Source organism: Aotus nancymaae, unplaced genomic scaffold (genome assembly GCF_030222135.1).
Source record: "Aotus nancymaae isolate 86718 unplaced genomic scaffold, 86718_ANA_hifiasm-v0.15.2.pri h1tg000008l, whole genome shotgun sequence".
In the NCBI taxonomy this organism is placed as follows: Eukaryota; Metazoa; Chordata; class Mammalia; order Primates; family Aotidae; genus Aotus; species Aotus nancymaae.
Genome location: NW_026988419.1, coordinates 20,507,652 through 20,525,336, shown reverse-complemented (window position 1 = coordinate 20,525,336; position 17,685 = coordinate 20,507,652). Strand labels below are relative to the sequence as shown.

General features: G+C 31.8%; 1 protein-coding gene across 15 annotated transcripts in view; it reads right to left on the bottom strand.

The window, feature by feature from the left end:
* IKZF2 (IKAROS family zinc finger 2) overlaps positions 1 to 17,685 on the bottom strand; it is a 159,725-nt gene that overhangs the window by 46,423 nt on the left and 95,617 nt on the right. For 11 of the 15 annotated variants that reach the window (XM_021667003.2, XM_012446289.3, XM_021667007.2 and 8 more), the window contains 2 exons: positions 11,490 to 11,756; positions 4,421 to 4,588 (listed from right to left, as the gene is read on the bottom strand). In XM_021667003.2, coding sequence (XP_021522678.1) covers positions 4,421 to 4,588; positions 11,490 to 11,756 — 435 coding nt within the window. The remainder of the gene's footprint in view (positions 1 to 4,420; positions 4,589 to 11,489; positions 11,757 to 17,685) is intronic. The other 4 variants (XM_012446296.3, XM_064373037.1, XM_064373036.1 and 1 more) reach the window with 1 other exon arrangement.

Below are 17,685 nucleotides of genomic sequence, written 5' to 3'. Positions count from 1 at the left end.
ATAATCCTAACTGTAGATTCAGTTTTAACTGTATGATCTTTATTGGAGCATATTAGCATAGCCCCCGACATTAGGCATAAAGCAATGGACTTGATTTCTGTTTAAGATAATTTGTATAACAAAGATAATCAGAAACAGTTTTTTCCCTTCACACTACAGGAAAAACATACTTTCACTATCTTAACGTAAGACTAGGTCAACTCTACTCTCTCTGTCATAACATAGTCTGGAGAAATCTTGTTCATTTTGATATCCCATAAAACATCAAGCTGGAATATTATATTCATAATATAACACTGATTGAACTTGGGAGCAGGATATAGCAAATACCTGAGATGCCTCAGTAAGAGATATATGGTAGAGGATAGGAGATAAACTCCAAGAGTGTTCAGAGACCTTCAGCATTGGTAAAATTTTATGGGCCAGTGATCTGGGCATTGCTGAAACAGATGCTACATATTAAGTGAGAAATTGCTGTACCCTGCACCTTCCTTCCTGAAAAATGAAGCACAAAATGTGGTGGCCTCTCTAGATTTTAGAAGCAACATAGACCACATTTGGTTAAACTTCTGTGGTACATGTATTAGGTAATCAAAGGGCTGTCCATTTTGAGAGTAGCCTGGGGTAAGAAAAGGATCTACATCATACTGCTGCCATGATGAAAGCTCCCTCTACCTTTGACTCTAAAATTTAGCAGATGCAATGATTTTGGGAAATGGCTGTGGTAAATGGAGATGCTGTATGACATCTCGGCCAATGGAAGCCTCAGTGTGGAGATCCTTCATGGTTTTATAGTGAAGACATGCAATCTTCTAACAAGAACTACTCTCCATTTGAAAAGCCACTCCTTACTTGCTAATGAACTTTGGTTATGACTGTGTACCAGGCCATAGGACACCCAATGACAATGTGGCCCAAACTGTGCATCAAAAACTAGGTGTTATCTAACTCAACATATCAAAAATGTGTATAACAGCATTTCTTTGGTAAATTTTTCTTCCCCGAAGCCTTCTTATGCTGGTTGAGGAAGCCCAAGTATACTGTATGAGGAACTAGCTCAGAGGTCCCTAATACCCGCCATTAATGTTTCTCAATGTGTTTCCTTCAACCCATATACATGACCTCATGGGGTATTCTCAGTGAACAGCTGATGAGGATGAAACAGTATGGATCTGGTTTGTAAACAGATTGCCTGGAATTCAATAGCAGCTGTGACTACTGTGTTTACAGGTCCACTTAAGGGAGCTGGCCCTGAAATACAGTGGCTATCCCTCCAGCAGCCAGAATTTCCTTCAGCTAGTACATTTAACTGTACACTTTTCACAGAAGAAGAGACAGTTAAGGTAATGATATATGGCATGGCCATATGGTCAAGGACTTCAAAGAACAAAATTGGACAAGTGGTGATAGAAGGTCTAGGAGAGAGTTATGAGGATGTATCTTTCAGAATTGGTACAAAATGTGATGATATCATATTCTATGTAAATTCTCTCTAGAGGGCATTCACTATAGAGAAGGTTCTTAGTAATCTGAACAAGGTAATCTCATGAATGTCAGATACTTTACCAGGCTTACCTGGTACTTGCTCAGTGGGCCAATGTACAAAGTGATAATGGGAGCAGGGATACGGAAACTGTGAACAGATTCAATTATATGGACTTCCTCCTCTCTGTGACTGATTTAACTACCACCACTGCTAAGCGCAGAATTTTCCAGTGCTAAGACCCTGATATGGCACCATTCCTGAGGGAGATCAACCAAGCAGGTAGTGTCAGGTTACGTTTGACTCTTTCCAACATGGAGGAGGAAGAAATTTATCCTAATGGGATGTGCCTTCCCTATCTCTTCAATATTTTTACAAGTTCCCTCAAGTATGGATTTAATAGAACTCCTACCAATTACCATGGTATTCCTTATAACATTGCCTTCAACCAGGAAACTCCTTTTAATGGCAAGACAAATACCATTAGCTCAGATCTATAGAATGCATGGGTCATACCCCATGTATCACCATCCAGAATCAGCTGGCTAAATGGAGGGATGAAATGGCCTACCAAAGGAGTGGTTCATGCATGGTTGCCATCTGGGAGGAGTTTGGGTGTGTTCTACAGGACATGATATATGACCAATGTCATCTCCTCCATAACCAGAAGGCATGAGTCTGAGAACAAAGAGGTTAAGGTAGAGGTGGCCACTCTAATAACATCAAATAACCCATATTAAGGCTTTTTACTCTGTGTCCTGAAACCTTCAGATTGGTGGTTTTAGAGATTTCAGTTCCCAAAAGAAGAACATTTTCTCCAGGCTTCAGAGCTCTGGTCCTGTTGTATTGGAAGCTGAGGACACTCACTATCTATTTTGGGCATGTCAAGCTGCTAAACAAACAGGGACTAGCTTATGATTTTTCCAGACTACCAGAATGATTTGGAGCTGTTGCTATACAGAAAGAACAAGAAGAACTATGCTTGGAACTCAGGGGATTGACTGGGGCATCTCTTTAGAAATATTTATATAATAATTTTGTTTATTGAAAAACTGTAGTAATGTAAGAAAGACAGGACCATCGAAGACTCAGAATCTATAAAATTTGAGTCACCTATCAGATAAAGAACCTTATTTAGCTGATGTGCTAAAGAGAGTAAGGGAAGATGGAATTGAGTGGAAGAAAAAAACTATAATGATCAATTTTGAGCTTTCTGGCCAATTAGAGAAGCAAAAACTGTATAGCAACTCTGTTTTATGTTCTATCTATTATGAAGAACATTGGGATGGCAAATATTTTAGATTCCAATTGGAAGCATGATTGAATTGGTATCAGCTCTTGGTGATGTAGTAGCTGGAGGCCCCTCTCCAATAGTGACTCTATTAAACTCTCTTGAATTACCCAATTTAAATATATCTATTTTTAGATCTGCAAAAATCATAACTTGGTATACTAAACTGCAAAATCAGCACAATGGCAGTTATAAAGATCGTGTCTTTATTTATGAAGACAACATAATATGCACACACAAAACCATAATATTAAAAACAACACAATTTCAACAAAAATAAGACGGATGTTTAAAGTTATTTATTACACAAAGTTGAGGCAAAAATATATGTTCATGAAACCTATTTGTTATATTATCTTTAGACAACTCAGTAATAATTTACTCTGGCTAGAGTATATGACGAGCTAAAGGAAATGCCTGTCATGTCCTAAAATTATTTTTCAATAAAGAATACTTTTCATAATGAATTACTGCTTTAGGATATAATTTTGATAGCATAATTTAAACATAAAACATAGAATACTGTAGTTAGAAATAAGTGAATTCCTTTAACTCAGGGAGGAAAGAAAATTATATGCTTAAAATATTTTGGTTTTGTGTTTGCAATTGTTTAATTTTTGTAACTGCCCCAAATTTAAGAATATTTAAAGTAGTTTTACACAATTCACATTCATGTTTAAAAACTCAGTACAGCCTTAGGATAAAAAGGATAAATGTAAAGAGAGATAATACAATAAGCATTATCTCACCACCTCAGTACTCTCCAATACAATTTGTCAATGTAGATTAAAATATCACTTCCATCATATCTTCATATTACAATTAAAATTTAGTATGTCATTACAAACAGAAGGAACAAATAAAACTGGTTTGAGAGTATTCTATATTAATTTTCTATCGTTAACTTCTTGGTTATGAAAATTTATGCTAAAAGTCAATGAGATTCATTCAGATTTCTGATCATTCTTTCTCTTTTATGTGTTATATTCTGGCATTCCTTAAAAACATCAAATTTTTTAAAGATTTTTTTCTTTTATTCCTGAAAACCTGTGATATTCTAGATTTTTGGTTATTTATGAAACACAGGAAAGTTTCAGAGTACCCAATGACTATAGCTTGAGAGCTAAAGATACAAGAAGAGTTAAAATTGGAATATAAAATACTCCAACAGCCAATTTTCTGAGTATATTTTCAAGTTTAAAAGAAACAATTTTATTTTCCACAGAGATCCCAGCCTGAGCACTACATCAGTAAAAAAAAAATCAGTTTTCATTTCCTCTATAGTAACTTGAAACATAACTGTGACATTATACTGGATTTTCACTTATCCTGGATTAACCATATTTATTGCATTCTTAATCATAAAATTTTAAAATAATAGAAAATATACAACAGCTGCCATTTTATTCTAATATATTAAAGTAAGATACTCTGCAGTTGACAATGCTTCTTTTTGCCAAGCCTGTAAGTCTAAAAATGAAAGATACATGCATCATGCAAGATTTATCAATTATTTAATGTACACCAATAACAATATTGTCTTGGTCATTACTGACTACATACCAAAGCTATGTTACTATCATTTAATAGCACTCTTCTAAATTTTCCTATTTTACTTTTCTTCTGAAGGAGTTGGTGACACTTACCTGAATGGGTCCTGAGGTGTCCTGTGAGGGCGTCCCTTCTTCTACAGGCATAGCTACAGAAAGGACATTTGAACGGCTTCTCTCCAGAGTGTAACTTTATGTGTCTCAGAAGGTTGCCCTTCTGAGTAAAAGAAGCTCCACACTGGTTACAGTGGAAGGGGCGTTCACCTGCAGAAAGGAGAAGAAATGGGAAGGATCAACCAGGGTATGTGCAAGCGGCTAATTTGCCATCCACTGTTAACCAAAGCCAGTTCTTTATGCTAAAAAAATGTTCATCTCCCTCATAAGTCTTTTAAACATTTATCTTCCTAGAATGTGCCTTGCTAATACAGTTACAAAGTCTCAAGCTTTACATCGAGTGACCTTTTCCCCTCTATGTAGAAATGTGACAAAAGTCCTATCATTAACTCAAAAGAATAACAATAATAGCATTTACCATTGGTTGAACAACGAGGTGCTGTCACTTTACTGCCCTACTCACAATTGTATGCTTTCCATAGAATATTTCAATCCTTTCTTACAGTGACAATAATTAGGTAGTATTAATTTTAACGAAAAAATGAAGAAATTAAAGCTCATAGATCAAAGTATTTTATTACACAGAGATAGAAAGTAGCCAAGGTGAGAAATGAACCTGGTCGGTTTGACTACAAAATCTTGTTCTCTTTATTTTACCATGCTATCTCTTTAAAACTGGCAGAAAATTTTAGCTGAAAGAGACTTTCGGTCTAACTCCCTCATTTAGCTCATAAGGAAAGGGGGAACTAAAAGGTACAGCAAATGAACCAGCTTATAAAGCTCATTAGTACAAGATCTTCAAATACAGGCCAGGTTTCTTGATTCTCCTGGTCACTAATAGTAAAACCTTTGGCAAAACTTCCAAATAACATCATTCATCCAGACATTTTCTGTATGGTTTTGTTAAAATTATTGTTTGAAAGGAATCTTTTCTCCCTGTTTTTCTATTACTAATATTGCTATAAAGTTTTTTAAGTCTCAATTATAAGTTTGGTCTGTTGCCATCAACTGACTCATCAATGTCATCAAACATAAAAACATGTAGGCAATGAGCAGTAAAATTGGCAAGTAGGATCAAATTGATAACATTATCAAACCATAAAGAGAATACTATTATTTTAAATTCACCTACCTCTAAAGATACATGAAATAAAATATAAATTCATATATAAGTAAATAGAAAAAATGTATCATATGAAAGCTCAAAGTTTAGAATAAAAAGAACATTAAAAAACAATTCTCTTTTGGTTGAACAGGACCATTTCTATACCTGAGGTTAGATGATGATTGTAATTTTAATAGTTTTTCAAAAAGCTTACACTGAAATGTCATGTTTCATATATCTTTAACTGAAACACACATAATAATAGTGAATAAAAAAACCTCAAGTTTTTTTGGCCCTTTGACATAATGTAAACTAAATGATTCTTTCATTAAAGAAAGCTAAGAGGTATAAAGAAGATAAACTGTGGTCACTTTCTGGCAGCAGTTACAGCAAATTCTACCATATAGATTTGTTATAAAACATAGATGAATTTAAAAATCGAAAGATCAGGTATATCTCAAATTCTGTAGTACTTAGTGTTTCAGGAACTTAATGAGGTACATATCAAAAAAGTGTAATCTGTGTGTATGGTGGAGGTTAAGGTTTTTTCTTAAAAAATCTGGAGCTCTTATGAACTGCATGTACAAGAGGACCTATATTGATAATATTGGGTTGAAAAAATTATCTATAATGTTAAAATTCCCTTAAGTGATATCTTCTTTAGTTTAATTAATTTGGTAAGCTCTATATCTCCTTACATTAAGTCTTCCAACATAAGGTTTTAAAATTAATTGAATTTTGGCAGATCTTTTTTATTTTACACATAATATACAATTTGATTCTTTGATTCTCTTTCCTAATAGAATCACAGGCTGTAACTTTTAAAATTAAGAGTTTTCCACTCCCTACCCCTGCCATGAAATTATATCATAATAAAAGAGAAGATGAAGGCACTTCTTTCACAAATTAATTTATTGGGAAAAAAAAAGGAAAATAGCAAATATATATTATACTTTTCACTCCAAATATTTGATTTTACTTTTAAAATCTGTCTCTGTAACATTTTCCAAGCAAATAAAAAATTAGTTCACAATAACTTTGCAAAAGAGTTAAATTACTAAGTGTGGTGACAACTTGAAATCATGTTTGCCTTTAGATAATACTGCTATAGCATGCTGACTCAGATTTTCTTTAAACCTCCTAAAATGTTTGAGTTGAAATATTTCAAAATCCCTAATTTAGAGTAGTTCATTATTATTCAAAAATACAGTTAGTCTAAAAATGAAACAATAATGATAAATCTTTTTAAAAAAGAATTTTAAAATTCACCTGAGTTTTATAAGATTAATGACAAGGTAGTTTAGTTTTTATATTTACAAAATACTCAAGATATCTTCAAATCTTTTTAATAAGAAATTACTTCTGAATTTATATGATCCTCAAATGGGGTAGAAGAAACAAAAGGTGACCTGGGTATATCTGAAAATATTGATCTGTTGCTGAGTCTGGAAGTCATACTTTGTGGAAGACTTTGGTAAGTTCCCATGGACGTGGGAAGTAAAGAAGAACAAGACATGATGAAAGTAACTAGTTTTGTTCATTTTTTGGTAAGAAAAAGGGGGCATGGAAAATAATACACTTTAATTTCAACCAGGTAAGGCTTTGGGAAATATTGATTTGAATTATAAGAAAGTCTTGATAGATGCTTTTCACATTTGGATACTAATTTTATGGGTTTCCTCATTTTATTTGCCTAATTCCTATTAATCTCTTGATTATATGAAAAGATAATTATCATTTCAAGAGTACAGCTGTTTTACTGTGTTCCAAACTAAAGTTAGTTATAATCATAATGAAACCCTCAATGACAATATTAGAAACAAGGATTAAAACAGAGGGTAATTTATGAGATTTTTTAAAGTATACATAGTTAAATTCCAGGAATAATCCAAATATAGGAGTAATATCCATATCTGTCTAATAACAAAAAGTGAATTGACTCAATTTTTGAAAAAGTTATTTCTGTAAAACATTAGCAACCCTTTTATTCATGTCATGGGGTATTTTCTGGCCTAGGCATTACAGAGATAAGTGTAAAATTATCTGATAATTAAGTAAAAGGTTCAGTTAACTATCTTTTCTCTATGCAAACAGTACATATACAAAAAATTCCATACTGTCTATACAACTTTAAAACAACATATCTCAATTATTTCTTTTAAATCATTTCTTCTTTAAATGGTCTGTAATTGGCCCTTTTTGAGTCAGTTTAGACTTTGCAAAAATATTAATCATGTTCTTCATATGTTAATCAAAGCAAATTTTTAAGAAAACCTCACAAATTTACTAACTACATTAATGGCGTAATACAAGCAGAAAACATTAAGTAGTTTGCTTTATCCATGATGGTTAATCTTGCCCCTAGTAGGAACAAATGTCTAGACTAATAAAACTAGATTTAGGAAAACAGTTAAGACATGGTCATGTATCTTTCATGTCCATATTTCAATCTGTTGTTTTGTTTTTTCTTTTAAATCCAATATACCAATCTACTGGTCCATTTTTATTTATTGACTGGGTGAGATTATATATTATTTTTATTATGAAATATATTTCAAAATTTTATATACCTTCATAAACACCTATTTCTAGATTTGCATTTAAATATTCAATTGAAATGTAAATATATATGCATCAATTTGCTTTTGGTGCATCAAAGACAGAGGGTGCTCCTATGTTGGGTGGAATAACAACCTACAAATGTGCAGAATCTCAAACATCTGCTGAGTGCCTTTGAGCAAGAGGATGGCTGCACAAAACTGCAATGTACAAAATATGGTGCAGAAAATTGAGTTACAAAGATGGGAGTAGACTAAGGAGAGACAAAATTAAGGAAATTCTGTATTTATAATGTTCCAATTGATTTGTGTTCATGCATGAATTGATTTACTATTTCTATTTGTTTACTCTTCTCTGTTTATTCCCAATGAAGAGTGCCTGGAGTATCCGATGACAATATTACCTGATTACTTACTAAAGTAGCAATATCAAAGAAATAACATGAAGTATATATGTTATTTAAGAAGACACTGGAATTGGTACTTTAGTAGAGTATGATAGAGAAAGAATAAGAAGTGGATTCAGTTTGATACTCCATGATGTTGTAATGAATTGGGTGGTTGTGCATCATTTTTCATTATCAATATTAGAGGCCGGGCATGGTGGCTCATGCCTGTAATCCCAGCACTTTGGGAGGCTGAGGCAGGGGGATTACCTGAGGTCAGGAGTTTGAGACCAGTCTGACCAACTTGATGAAACCCTGTCTCTACTAAAAATACAAAAATTAGCCGGGTGCAGTGGTGGGCACCTGTAATCCCAGCTACCTGGGAGGCTGAGGCAGGAGAATTGCTTGAATCTGGGAGGCAGAGATTGCAGTGAGCCAAGATGGAACCTCTTCACTCCAGCCTGGGCAACAGAGCAAGACGTCATCTCAAAAAAAAAATCTATATATATGTATATATATAGATATATGTGTGTGTGTGTGTGTGTGTGTGTGTATTCTATGAACTAAAAGGACTAAAAAATATGTTTCTGAAAGGCATTATAAGGTTTTTAAGACAGATATAAATAATTGGTAAGAGCGGGAAGTTCTAAAATGCAGACTAGTTCATTGCTTTAAGGAGAAAACATTTGGCTGATGACTAGATTCTGACTATATTTTTCTCAATTGAGTTTAAGTTAAATAAATGCAAATAGACTTTCTATTCTCAAAATGGTACCAAAGTGGAGTTGAAAATATCAGGACACACTCAGATATATAAACTGGATCATCAGAAATACGTTTAAGTGTCTAGTTTAAAGATATCATATCCACAATTTCAAAGTCGACAAAGCATGGCAGGTATCACAGCTCCTTCGTAAATGGCTATTAATTTTAAGAAAAATCTAGATCTGAAGAAAGGGTAAAAATTTGCATAATTAATAAACACTGATTAACCAAAAAGATAGTATTGCCAAATGTACATTAACACACTCCTTGCTGTTATTAGTTGAGTGAGTCTCATATTCCTAGGATTTGTGGAAATCTGTACAACTATTTATTAACTTTTTCATGCCAATTAGATTATTTTCAAAAATAAAATAATTCAACTCTACCACATTAGTAAAATATCAAAAGGACAGTAGAGTAGGTATGTAATCATTATTGTAATTACAAACTAACAATCTTCATGTATATTATTGTATCTACAGTGAATCATTGATTAACCGAAATTTTCTAAAAACTATACTCTGGTCCTTTGAATTTTTTAAATTCAGAACATAAAAGATTAATTAAAAATCTAAACACTGTTTTTAGTCCAGTTTTTAGGCTTAAAATTTAACATTCCATGCAATTCAACTGAAAAAACCATTAGATTTTGTTTTGTTCATATTTTACTAGACAGAAGTTACACATTTGAATGAGTGTTACCTTCCTTAATATAATCACTCTTACATAGTGAATATTACAACTTCGTGGAACTTGCTTTTAGAACTGTAGTTAGAATTACTTCATGAGTATAGCTGAGACATTTTTAAAAATTAAAGAACAAAAACGCTAGTAATATAAATATTTTTAAAATATGGTGCTGTTTAAAAAGGAGATAAAAAAACAAAAAGCAAAATGTAACTCACTGTATGACAGGAATAAGTGTATATATTCTAAAGCTGATGATTTTGATTATGATAACACTGATTTTAGTGTATAACTTCTCACTGTAATTTTTTACATGTCAGCCTTAGTTTATGGTCATACCTCATATTAAATTCTTGGTATACTGACATACCAAGCAATAGTGTGTTTGAACAAAACCAGTATGGGCATCAGAAATCCCTGGTTCTAGCTTCAGCAATGCCTTTACCTAAATAAGGGATAACGGACAATCACTTGACTGTTTCTTCATGTTAATATGAAAGATTTGGATTACAAAAGACTTTGACCTACCTTATATTGTTAATGTTTTAAGCATGTAATTATTAAACTATTTAGAAATAAAACTTTTAAATAAATTTATTTATTGTGATTTATATTTCTTCCAAAAGAGTATATATTTTAAAACTCTGAGATGTTATTAATATTTCACTGTATACTACTACTTTAAATTATAGTGAAAGCCATCATTACCATTAAACCAATTTTCATATGAATTTGAACTTTTTTTGTTAAGAGTCAATGATCCTCTTAGCTTACCATTTACTATCTCATTTCTGTTACTTTTTAAAAAAATTGGCAAAGACTTTAAAAAGATGTAAATAAAGTCTTCTCATTTGGTTAGTTTTCACAAAAAACTTTTCACCTCTCAAATGTCTAAAAATATAGTCTGAATTAATCTGAGGGCTTTTTCCTCACTCTATCCCAAATTTACATATTTCAACCTGCACACCAGCCACTATTTGTCATATTCAATCCTACATATATCCTTGCAGGAGTTATAACCAACAATTATACAAAGATGGTAGCATCCCTGAACTACAAAAGCACCTGCCTGCTACTGAGATTTGTGGTAGGCAGAGATTCATTAGAAATTATATTCCAAGGAGCTAACTGGAAAAAGTGAAAATTATTCACTCATATAAATGCATGAGTGCCATTTTGTAGTATAAACTCTTATCTACCAAACTATATTACCTGCCCATGGGTATGGTAAAATATGTAAGAAATACAAAAAGATTAAGTTACACAATGAAATTCTCCTATACCTTTTGAACCCTTATCATATTATTGCTATAATAAGAACTGTGGAAACTGAATCCCAAACTTCTTTTCTGATATGCTATTCAGATTTGAAGGCTGGAAGGCAAGACCCAGGCTACTCTCTGTTTTTCTGCAATCCAATACTAGCAGAATTCTGAAAAGGTAGTTTTCACCACTGCCACCCCTGAATAAAAAGGAAAGAGAATAGATGTCAGGTAATATCAACATCAGATGTCACAGGCAGTCATCAGGTTATTCTTTCAGCTGCTTACCAGTGTGACTCCTTTTATGTACCATAAGCACATTGGGCCCAATGCAAACCATGCCACAGACGTCACATTTCAGTTTACCATTCGGAAGCCGGATTCCTCCCTCGCCTTGAAGCTCCTGGACTTTCCTGTTGTCAGCCACCTCGCTGCTCTCAATTAGGGGTTCTTCTAGGCTGCTACCCTCATCATGGCCCCTGATCTCATCTTCACGGCTCAGGGGTTTTCTGTCACACTCTTCATCACTCTGCATTTCTAGCTTTACTGAGTTTGCTGTAATTTGAAAAGAAGAAAATAAATTTAAAATACATGTTATATATTCTCACCTACATCTCTTTTCCACTCATTGTCATTCTACTAAATGGATGAAAATGATACATAAAGTAGAGTAGGGTTCATCATCAAAGCCATGTCAATACATACTGTGTTCTGTGATATTTTAGTGAAATGTCATGAAAGTGAAGATAGCTCAGGAAAACTCTAGGTAAACAGAATGAGTCTTTATTTCTGCATACATTCGTTTCTTTAGCTTAGAGATTTGCTTTTTAAATAAGTTGTTTTAATAATCCTGGTATTGGCTGTTGAGTCTGTCACTAAGGTTACTAGGACTGAGATAAAATATGGCTTAACACACTGAACTATGCTTCCTTTTAATTTAATGATCATTATATATACTTCATATTCTCTGTTTCACACCAGAGTACTTGTATAAACCTGCTTCTGAACAGAGCAAGGGAAACAATTCAGGATCTTAATCCAGCAAATGTCTTTGGCATATGAGGATACACTGTCAAGGCAAATGTTCTAAAATCAGATTAAACACATATATTCAGTTTAGAGCTATATAAATGTAGTGCACAGACCTCATATGCTCTTAAGTTACTCTGTTAATTTTTTCTATCTAAAAAAATTACCTATGGAGCATGTTGTTTGAAAATAAAAGTATTCTAACTCTAATCTATGCACACCAAAAAACAGCTAATCACAGGAATGGCATAGCATGCATGTACACACTTGCTACTGTTAAGAAATTTAATGCCTTCTGTTTGCTGTTTTTGGATCATCCCACAGAAAAGTTGGAATTTTGTTAGCACAGCCCTCATTCTGGATTGCTGACAGAGTCTTTTCATAAAGCAGAAACAAGCTTTAAGTGAATATCTGTTTTTTTATCCTGTAATATTGAAAATTTCTTAAGAAGTCATATCAAAGTTACTAAGCAAAACAACTTATTTGATACTACTTGATTAGAGGAAATATTTTCATAAAAAGGAAGTAAGTTCTTTTCACTGCCATTGTTATCTTAGAGAAACCACACAGTCTGTGATTTGTCGTTAGTACTTATTACAAGAGGGTGCACTATCAAAATGGCTCTCTCTCCTTGGCGTGCCTCTATTAACTAGAGGCAGAGTGGTAGAAGAGTACTACCATTATAATCTTGAACTAATTATTTAACTGAGTCTCACATTTGCAAAACAGAGATGAATTCAATTACTGAATGAAGTTTGAGCTGAACAGTTTAGGTATTAAGAGTGAGGACAGTGAGAAACTTAGGTTTAATTTCACCACATGTCCTTTATAAAATGGAGATGATAATGGTACTGACTTCCTATGGTTGCTATGAGCATTAAATGAGTAAATATAGGACATGTGCTTATCTTCTATTTGTTTCTGGACATATGGTGTTCTATTTCATAAGGTTTTTGTGAAGATCAATCAACTTATAGTATATAAAATATTCTGAGATCTACAAGGTGATATACAACCTTCCTGGACCCATCTCTAATAGAGTACTTACTACATTAAGTTTTACCCTATTTACAAATTGGTACTACCTTATGGTTTTTAAAAAGAGCTGGGACAATTTTTTTATTTTTTTATTTTTCTTTTGAGATGGAATCTCGCTCTGTTGCCAGGCTGGAGTGCAGTGGCACAATCGCAGCTCAGTGCAACCTCTGCCTCCTGGGTTCAAGTGATTCTCCTACCTCAGCCTCCCTAGTAACTGGGACTACAGGTAAGTGCCACCACGCCCAACTAATTTTTCTATTTTTAGTGGAGTGGAGGTTTAATGTTGGCCAGGATGGTCTTGATCTCTTGACCTTGTGATCCGCCCACCTCGGCCTCCCAAAGTACTGGGATTACAGGTGTGAACCACCATGCCCGGCCAATTTTGAACAATATTTAATCCATATCTATATTGCCAGCATGCTCAAGAATGTTGTGGTATATAGGAGATATTTAAGGAGTATTCACTGAGATGTTTTATTAACTGAATTAAAGAGTTTTATTGCTTTACACTTGCTTTATGTGTTTAAAGAACCCATAAACATGGCAAAGAAAAAACAAACAACATAAAAAAATTAAGTTCTTTTGTAACCAAGCTCACAATCTTTCAGGCACTATGTCAAAGGCAACCAGTTATCATAATTTTGAAATTCCAAAGAGTCTGAATCCCTTTTATAAATGTAGTGTAATTTGTTCATCCAGTTCATCATTGGAAATTCAAAATTATTTCTTGTTTCTTGCAATTACAGACATTATTTTACAATACCACATAGTTCTATCAACCTGACAGATTAAAACCAGTACTTTACTATGGTTTTTAAAAAGCATTTTAAATTATGAGTGAAATTGGACATCTTTTTCTATGTTGAAATGTTCTTTATTTTTTCCCAGAATTGTTTATCAAAGTTGCCTGCCCATTTTTCTATTAGATTATCAGTCTTTTCTCACTGAATTTAAATGCTCTTTATATACTAAGGAACTTAGCCCTGTGTTTATGATGTGTTTTGCAAAAATGTTGGTTTATCTTTTTACTCAAGGGCATTTTTTGGCATATATGCTAATTTCACATGTTGAATTTTTAAAGTCTTCAGTTATGGCTCCTGGGTTATATATCTTGCATGAATAGTTTTTTCCATAATCTAAGTAAATCTTCCATGATATTTTTTCTGGTAAGGAAAACTTTTAAAATCAATGCAAAATGCGATTGCTTATCCCGTATAGTCCTACACTTCATTCATAATTGTCATTTAAAATTAAAAAAGAAAATCATTGAAAAGTATAACTTTACATAGCATGACTTTATTTCACTTAGTATGCATAAAGTTAATCAGAATTCCATTTCAGGAATGAAGAAATACATAACTGAAAGTGTAGTTTTAGAATCTGAAACTATGAGTCTCTTAAATTTAAAATAGCTCAGAGTTATGAAGAATATGACTGACATTACACTATTAAATGATCTTTATTACCTACTGAGAATATTATAATTGGGAAATTAAAATATAACATCAAACAGATAAAAATGCTATTTTTTAAAAAGTATGAGATACTACAAATATGGTTAGAACTTTCTATCTATAGAAGAATATACTTCAAAGAAAGAAAAAAATGTATACTTTGCTAAAAAAGAAATAGACAAAAAATAGTTAAGCTGTAGTAATCCCTTCTCTAACAATACTATAAAGAATTACATGTTTTTAATATATGAATGTATACATTTTTGCTGTACTGACAGTAAATCAATAAAGTACAACACATTTTAATATACACATCATAGATTAAATTTTGCATATACATGGTGCCTATCTACAAACAAAATCCCAGCATATCTAATTTTAACCCATCTTACTAAAATTAGGTTGAAATTCTAGAATAAAAAGAAATTATTCTTTGAATATTAACTTTTAAATAGAAAAGTTTTCTCCACTCATAGAAACTCTCCCATGATTTATTTTCACTAGTTAAGATGTTTTTAATTAATGTACAGGACCTAATATTTTAATTGATTAATGATTACATGTAAGTGGTAAACTTAAATGTACCGTAAATTATAATTTATATATTAATGAGACTTTTATTATAATATTTGTAGCTATACTATATAACGCTACAACCAATGAATTACAACTATTAATCACTGAACAAAAATATTCAGCTCCTTTAGTTTTCAAATCTTTGAAATTAGATTTTTAATCTTCATTACAGGAAATTTCTTAGCATTTATAACTAATTGTTATATCCATATTTTAGTAGACTCAGGTTTGTGAACATAGAAAAAGAATAAATTAATAGAAAAAACTGTTATGATCAAGTTGATGTAGAAAAAGCTTTGAATATATTTCAGGATAAAAAGTGCCACATATTTTCCAAACAAAATGCTTCATAATATAAACATTCTTTTGAAGTCAAGCTTTTCCCCTCTTCTTTATGCTTTCAAAATACTATTTATAAACACCTGAATATAATCTTGATGCCATAAAAACAACTAGTTTAATCAATTCCATTTACAAATGACAAGAAGTAAAGAGACTTGTATGGATCCTCTTTTTTAAAGTGACTTTCAGGCCAAACAATTTTCAATTGTAAAAGTTTCTTCAGTAATCATTCTAGGCTTTCTACAGTTAAAGGCTTCATAATAGTCATTGCTTCCAGATACATAATAGTGAATGGACAGTTACACTAGACTTGCCTTTAATTCACTAATATGGCAATAAAGGATAACTAATAAAAGCCTTTACACAGGTAAAAAGGTATAGATCACTGTGAAAAAAAGGTAGAATCTAAAACCAAATGAGGCAAAATCATGTTATTTTGTGAAGCTATTAAAACCAAATTAATTTAATCCACTCAATGTCATAATGGATATTTTCTTCGCCACCATTATACTTGAAAAAGTAAAAAAAAAAATCAAAATCCAAATTTTACTCCCATAAGAATGAAAGGATAATAAAATGTACAACAGTCATTACATACATTTGTAGACTTTACATTCATTCAAGTCATCTACCTTGGCCAATAAAGAAAATAAACAGCACTGACTTCTCTTTAAAAATCATTAAACCAGTAAATATTTATTAAGTGTTTACTACTTGACTAATACTTTGACAATAATGATAGTAAATGTTTAAAGCCTAAAGCAAAAAAATAGTATTAAATAAGAAACTCATATTAACAGAAGAGTATGTACTCCAAAAATGGTCATGAAAGAGTTCATGAGTAAGAATACAGAAAATATTTTACTAACATATATAACTTGGTTACATAATAAATTTATTGAACTGAACAATATATAAATGTAAAAATGCATTTCATTAAAACTTGGACATATTACTTTACTACTTTTTACTCTATAACTTCACAAGGTCATCCATCTATGCAAGCAGCATATGATTTTGTAGTCTGGCAATTTATTTCTTCAAATAATATGAATTCTCAATTTTTAAAATTTTTAAGAAAAAGATCACTTTATATGCATGATAAATATATTATTAATTTTGAATTTTCAAATTAAGAGAATAAATTCTACCCTCATCATTGGAATTTGATTTTCACAAATAATCCTATAATTTTTTAATGTCAAGTTCTGGAAACAGCATACATAGTATCAGAACTGAAAATATCATTTCAGACATTTTTGAGTATGTATATATTAAACTTCCTACAACTGAAAACTTTATTATTAATATGACCTGATTCTACTAATCTACAAACAAGTTAGTCAAGTTTCCTAACCAGGAAAATAGTGCAGAAAGATTATGATTTATTTTCTCTATTTAAAATGATATATTTATTGATCTTATAGAATATAAAATAAGTTTTCTAGTTTTCTATGAAATTAGTGACTTACTTTTGTTTAGTTGCCAAAATGCACATTTTAATTTTTAAAGAAAGTAAATATTATAGGAATTAAAGAAATATTTGTTTCACAGTGTTGAACAGAATATAGTAAAATACAATTCTTACTTACAAAATGAAAAAAATATGTATTTCAGGTATGATGTATAAGTGGACTTTTTATATGCTTGCTTTCTGTTCCATGAAAATTCAAGTGGGCACTTAAGGGATTTCATAACTTATAAGCATGAATGTTCCTCACTTTATGCCAGACACTTGAAATGGTGTTATACACACTAATTGAACCAATATGGCTATCTCATAATTTATTAAAGTTGCTTCTATACTAATACAACTCTCTTTCATTTAAACTTCCTAAACAGAAACACCAAACATGATTAAATCCCTGTTAATATCTCAACAGTTGTTTAAATAATGTGTTAGGAAAAGAAACTGCCTTCAAAACTGTGATGTAAAGCCCAATTATTTACTAAGAATTTACCAACAGTCTAAACAATTAAAGGAAAAGCACAACAAAAATTATTTTAAGGTATATGCAATCATTTTTTTTTTTTTTTTTTTTGAG